The sequence below is a fragment of the Lactuca saligna genome, chromosome 7 (genome assembly GCF_052625555.1).
Source record: "Lactuca saligna cultivar CGN05327 chromosome 7, ASM5262555v1, whole genome shotgun sequence".
NCBI lineage: Eukaryota > Viridiplantae > Streptophyta > Magnoliopsida > Asterales > Asteraceae > Lactuca > Lactuca saligna.
Window position 1 is genome coordinate 16,959,951 of NC_136423.1, and position 6,715 is coordinate 16,966,665.

At 31.4% G+C, this 6,715-nt stretch overlaps 1 protein-coding gene across 1 annotated transcript; it reads right to left on the reverse strand.

Annotated features, from left to right (window-relative positions):
- Positions 1–2,259: 2,259 nt before the first annotated feature.
- LOC145005326 (cysteine-rich receptor-like protein kinase 25) lies at positions 2,260–6,123 on the reverse strand. The gene is made up of 7 exons (XM_078964405.1): positions 5,277–6,123; positions 3,964–4,197; positions 3,758–3,879; positions 3,436–3,646; positions 3,112–3,349; positions 2,861–3,011; positions 2,260–2,674 (listed from the first exon to the last, which is right to left on the reverse strand). The coding sequence occupies exons 1-7, from the start codon at positions 6,079–6,081 to the stop codon at positions 2,372–2,374; spliced, it is 2,064 nt and encodes a 687-aa protein (XP_078820531.1). The 5' UTR covers positions 6,082–6,123; the 3' UTR covers positions 2,260–2,371.
- Positions 6,124–6,715: the final 592 nt, after the last annotated feature.

Sequence of the window (6,715 nt, forward strand, 5' to 3'; positions counted from 1 at the left end):
GTCGTGTCACAACTTTTTTCCCAAAAACGTTACCTCTAATCCTTCAAATCCCTCCAGCGATCCCTCGCGGAAAATAGGCGTTACACTTTTTTGGGTAAAAGAAAGTTACTTATAACATAATTTCACATGTTAAAAACAAAAATGTTATAACATATCAAAAATGTTATACTAACAACTTACAAACATGATTTTTTTTGTTAAATTTTAGAAGCTCAAAATCATTACTATTATTTATTATACTTTTATATATATATATATATATATATATATATATATATATATATATATATATATATATATATATATATATATATATATATATATATATATATATATATATATATATATATATATATATATAGTGGTTCAAATGAGAACCAAAAAAGGTTAAGAACCTCTAACTTTAGATGTTTATAAAGGGTTTAGGGTAACCCTAAACCCTAAACCTTAAACCCTAAACCCTTAACCCTAAACCCTAAACCTTAAACCCTTTATAAACATCTAAAATTAGAGGTTCTTACGGTTCTTAACCTTTTTTGGTTCTCATTTGAACCTTTATATATATATATATATATATATATATATATATATATATATATATATATATATATATATATATATATATATATATATATATATATATATATATTAACGGTGCCCCTATTGAGGGTTCGGGAAGGGACTTCCACCCCCGCCCCTGCTCCCGAAATTAAGACTGTGGGTTAACGTTGTTCCGATCCTTGACCTTGCCCTTGATTTTTTTTAACAAATATTCCTCATATGGGCTCGGGGTCCCACAAGACTTTTTGACGTCGCTAGCCAGTTCTGCCATGGAATGGTAAATGCACCTTAGAGCGTTTTCGAGGAACGGTGGAACCTTTTGGAGTACATGATAGAATTCAATAGTACAAATATGATCATTAATGTTGTGAGTTCGGATAACATAGTGTCCAAGATATGGTTGCGAGTTAGGGTTGGAAAAGTTAAAGTGGATGCCTGAGAGGTCGTCCCCATATAATGGCCATGGCATTCTTTGCTTAGTTTAGTTTTCTTTTTTATGATTGTTTCTCGCCTTTCATTTGTTAATTGTGTTCGTCTCCTTGGTAGGGGAGACCTAGAAACTTTTCAAAAAAAAAAAAAAAAAAAAAAAAAAATCTACAAAGTAAAAACGGATCTAAAATTTTAAGGGGTCAAAACAAACTTAATTAACATTTCCTATAAAAATATTTTAAGGGGAAAATTATATTATTTTTGAAAAAAAAAACAAATTTTAATTATTGTTTTTGTTGTGGGGGCTGCTGGCCACCCAGTGTAGGTCCTGCTCCTTGGTGTTGTTTTGTTTTCTAAATCTTACTTGTTTGTGTTTTTGTATTCTTTTTTTTCTTTTAAAAATACAAAGTATGTGTTCTGTACAGAGAGCTTTTAGTGTTTAGCGTTTGACAAAACATTCCATGTTGAACAAAAAACCTTGTTTCGCACTAGAAACTTGTAATGTTTAGTTTGAACAAAACGCTCCAAATCTAAATGCTATTTCATGTAACCTTCAACAAAACACTACAAGTTATCTGCTACCTGCAACCTGCTACCAGCTAAATTTTGCCGAACACTCCCAAGTACAAGTTAAGGTTTTGGGTTGTTTTGATCTTATGGTTGCAGGCCGGATGTGTTCATTTCATTGTAGTTCAAAAAAACACTCGTTTCTTGTTTCTCGAATGCGGACTATTTTTTGCTCTAATAAATAGAATTGGATTCGTTATAAACTTATAATATCCATTAGCAAGTTTTTCAATATGATATATCCGCCCATTAAAAGTAGGTTGCATAGTTTAATTAAGGAAGTTTATGCCACGATGGCATGGAGTAGTCCATATTAACACACATATGTGTTGGAAAGATGTTAGAGATTCAAGATTCGTAGTTTACAGATCGGATTTAAAGTGTGTGGTTTAGCTCTTTCAAAAAAATATATATATTAATTAACGTTATGGTTTTATAAAACAATCAATAATGATCTTTTGTTAAAACATATAACAAGATTATAGATGTATTTTGGTGTTGTATTAGAGGTTTATTTATATATATATATATATATATATATATATATATATATATATATATATATATATATATATATTTTAAATTTTAAATTTTACATGTTGCTGACGTGGGATGATGTTATGAACCTTTAAACGAAGTGCAACACTCAGAGATATACTATAGAAACAATTATAAAAAAAAAAAAAAAAAAAAAAACCTCTATAAAACAAAAAGATGTTACATGACTTGATATAATACGGATTATGTGATCAAAATAAACATGAACATATTTATAAATGATGAAAAAATATATATAAAAAAGGTACCATGGTCGTTACCTTCCATGTACTTCAGTGATCTGGGATTTATCCGTTGACTTAGAAACCGACTTGCTAGTTGACGAATCTGAGTGTCTTTTTGGAAGATAATGTGCGGTTCTTGTGGGAGTTGGAAGAGAGATGGAGTAATTGTTGAGAATGTTTAAAACATAAGCCATTGAAGGCCTTGCATCCACATCTTCTTGTACACATAGTAACGCAATGTTGATGCATCTCATGACTTCATCTTTAGAACAAGTTTCAACCATTGTTGGATCCATAAGCTCCATTGCTCTTCCTTCTATCCAGCTTTTCCAAGCCTTCAAGGGACATAACCATATGTATAAATTATAAATATCTTTATGTATAAGAACTTAAGAATGAGAATATGTTAAAACTTTAAATATAATTAATATGTATTTACGATTAGTTTGTACAACCATTGTTGGAAGGAGATTAATATATATAATAGGGCAAGAAAAAAAAAATTAGGAGTAAAAACTTACAAAATGTGGAAGATCCTCATGATTATTTTCGGTATAAAAGCGTGAACTTCTTTTCCCTGTGATGATCTCAAGAACAACAATGCCAAAAGCAAACACATCTGATTTCGCCGAAAAATGTCCATGCACTGCATACTCAGGGGACATGTAACCGCTGTAAAAACATTCGACTCACTTTCGTTAATCTTAATTACTTGAAATGTTAATTTGATGACACTAAAATCAACAACAACAATAATAAGTTGAAAACTTACTATGTTCCCACAATCCTATTAGTATTTGCTTCAATTTGATCCACTCCCACGATTCTCGCTAGACCAAAATCGGAAATCTTGGGGTTCATATCCAGGTCTAGCAAGATATTGCTAACTTTGAGATCACGATGAATGACTTTTAAACGTGAATCTTCATGTAAATATAACATTCCTCTTGTAACCCCTAATACAATTTTGTAGCGTTTTGGCCAATCTAATTGCCCATGTCTATTTGGATCTGTATTAAAAAAATACATTAGACACACAAACAATTTCGTATACAAAAAAAGTTTGAAAATAGTTGAATTCGGTGTTTTGACTTACTGAAGAGAAAGTAGTCGAGGCTTTTATTGGATACGTATTCATAGATGAGTAATTTTTCATCCGCATCAAGGCAAAACCCTAAAAGCCTCACGAGGTTTCGATGTTGAAGCTTTGCCATTAAAATGACTTCGTTTATGAATTCTTGTGAACCTTGTCCCGATGATTTTGATAGTCTCTTCACTGCCACCTCCATCCCATTGGCTAGAACACCCTGCATTGCAATATGTGGTTCTATTATAATTAATTAAATGAACAATCAAGTGTAACATTTAATCTTTAAGATCCAAATATTATATGGAAAATAATAATAATAATAATATACCTTATAAACCGGACCAAACCCGCCTTCACCAATTTTTTTTCCATCAAAGAAATTATCCGTGGCTGCTTCAATTGTGGCCAGATCGAATTGTAGAGATCCTAATGTACCCATTTCCATTTCAACTACATTTATATTTAATTAATAAAACAATTAATTATTGAGCAACAATTAGAATATAATCTAATAATCAATTACTATGCTTATACCTGACCCAACTTGCGATAAATTGGAACTGTGGTTGTGATTTTCGCTCATAACTAGAGACGAAAACGCAGTAGTCCCGCTTTCTTTTTTTGTAGCAGAATCAACAGGAGCATTTATATTATTCTTTGATCTCCTTTTTATGAAAAAATATAACCCGATAATTATGAGCATCCCAGCGACAACACATGCAACAGGAACGATGATGTAAATACTCTTTGACGACTTTCGTTTTTTTCCTGCATGCATGCAAAATTTAACATTACTTATTAATTACGAACAAAAAAAAATGTTTATAGATAATTAATATATATACGTCCACATCTTAATTAATTGTTTTCTTCATCATATCTTAATTAATCCTCAGTGTTTCAATGTTTATCTATAGTCGTAAAAGTATATTATTTATAGTTGCTAAAGTAACTTTATTTATAGTTGTTTTCTTTATTATATCTTAATTAATGCTCAGTGTTTCAATGTTGATCGTCGTCAAGGAATATTTTTGAAAGACTTTGTGAAGTTTGTTTTATTAACAAATATTTCAAATAAGTATATTTATAACGCATATGTACATGTGTGTTATTCGCTATATATAAAAATTAATTTTCTAAAAAGGTATCAACTCCACCTAATACAACAACATACAAACTACAAAGTAGTCACTATCCATTATATACTCGTAATTAATATTTTTGGTCAGATATAAATTAATATCTAATTACAACTTGTGATTAATTCAGTTTTTATTGGTTGCAGTTTGCTATAGCATCTTCATAGTTCACACTCTTTAATTTCTATAGAAAAAAAAATCGAGTAACTTTTTATTTATGAATTTGTATATGTTTTATATGGGTAAAAGATTTACTTTAGACATGATTTGATATAATTTATTTGTATATGTTATCTTCAACTTAATGATTATTTGTCTTTACAGCAAGGACATGCATTGCTTCAAGTTCAATAGTCCATTTGTGTAATCATTATAGAATATTAGTAAGACAACTTGACGAAATGTTCATTAATTCATTGCCCTAATTATTGTAATTAGTTTCTGTATCAAAAACAAATTAATAATACAGACAAATGTTACATTATTTAGAAATTATAACGTATTAATTAATAGATTTTTATGCAAGAAACTTACTCCCTAATCACTATATAAATTTTGAACCTATGATTTAAGTTTTTAATTAGAATTTGAATAATCAGTTTCTGGTTTAAGTTAAAATTTTATTTACTTATATTTATACATTTACAATTCAATAATACAGAAAGATTTAAAATGGAATTCTTTAAACACAAAAAATGCGACACGTACCTGGAACTGCCGGCGAGTTTGTTGAAGACGGCGGCACAGACGGCAGCGTGATAGCCGGAGGATTATTATAAAACGACGCATTCGAGTACCTAACGAAACAACTCGGATAAAAAACACCGACATCAATGTCGCCGTCGCAGCAGCCTTGAGCCTCCCGGAATACGATCGACAAGCACGAATTGCAGTCAAAAGAAGATAAATCCGGCAAACACTGCACCATAGCGTAAATCTTCGACGGATCTGTCCCAAAACCGACATCTCCGGTGGCGAACTTCCGAAGGGAGTTTCCTCCGGCAGCTTCCACTCGTAATCTTCCTACTAAATCTCTCAACGTCTTGCCGAAAACGTCAATATCCGATGCGTTTACGGAGCTTGAGACATCGGCGCTAGGACGCTCCTCGAGAACTGAAGAATAAGTACGATTTGTATAGCGCACAGTACAATTCAAGCTCCAAATGAGGGCTTCTATATTGTTAGTACAGGTCTGTCTTAGCAGGAGAACTGTGTTGCTGATACAATCCTTACATGTTTCCGATGCAACATCGCCGCGGCAGAGAGCAAAGGCGTTGACGGTGTTTGGACTTACGCCGGCGGAGGTATTGTAGAAACCGTAGCGCGTGGAAGCGGCGGAGGGTAGTGAAGCAAGGGCGGTTTTGAGATTTGATTCGTATGTGGAGTTATTCGTAAAATTACCGTTGTCTCTGCATCGGAAAATAGGGAAATCGTTGATTTGGCCGGCGGCGAGATGAAGGAACTGCAGCAACAAAAGTAGAAGAAAATTTTGAATTATGAAATTTGATTCCATTGTAAATGGAATTCTATTTGTTCTTTTTTCAAATTGAACACTTATGTATTTATTCTTTACGAACGTGCTACTCATGTTGTTAAATGTAATATATATGTTATAAAGTAAATTGCATGTATGGTGCCTATCGTTTGTCTAAATTCACAGCTTTGTTCCTAGTATTGGATTTTGACTTGGTTGGTCCTTGTACTTTGCATTTGTTGCATTGTTGGTTCCGACTATTCTTTTTTTTTTTTACACAAAAAAAAAATCACAAAATAGTTAAAAAATTTTAAAATACCAAAAAAAAAAAAAAAATTAGAGATCTAAAAAAAATCAACTTCAAACTTTCATAATTCTTTTATACGAATTCCGTGTGAGCTGTATTTTTTTCCATTATGTTTTTTTAACAAATATTTTTCATTGACATATTCCACATGATCCTAAAGGAATACAAAATTCTTGATATAAAGAAAAAGAAAATGATAGTATCAACAGATGTAAAATTTGTTGAAAATATATTTCCACATGATAAAAAAAAAAAATTGAAAACTGAAAATGAAGAAGGCGAAGCTTTTTTAGGTACCCACATGGCACCATGAAAACTCTACTGATGAAGAAATCATTGAAAATGAAGAAGATAACCAAAGTGAAT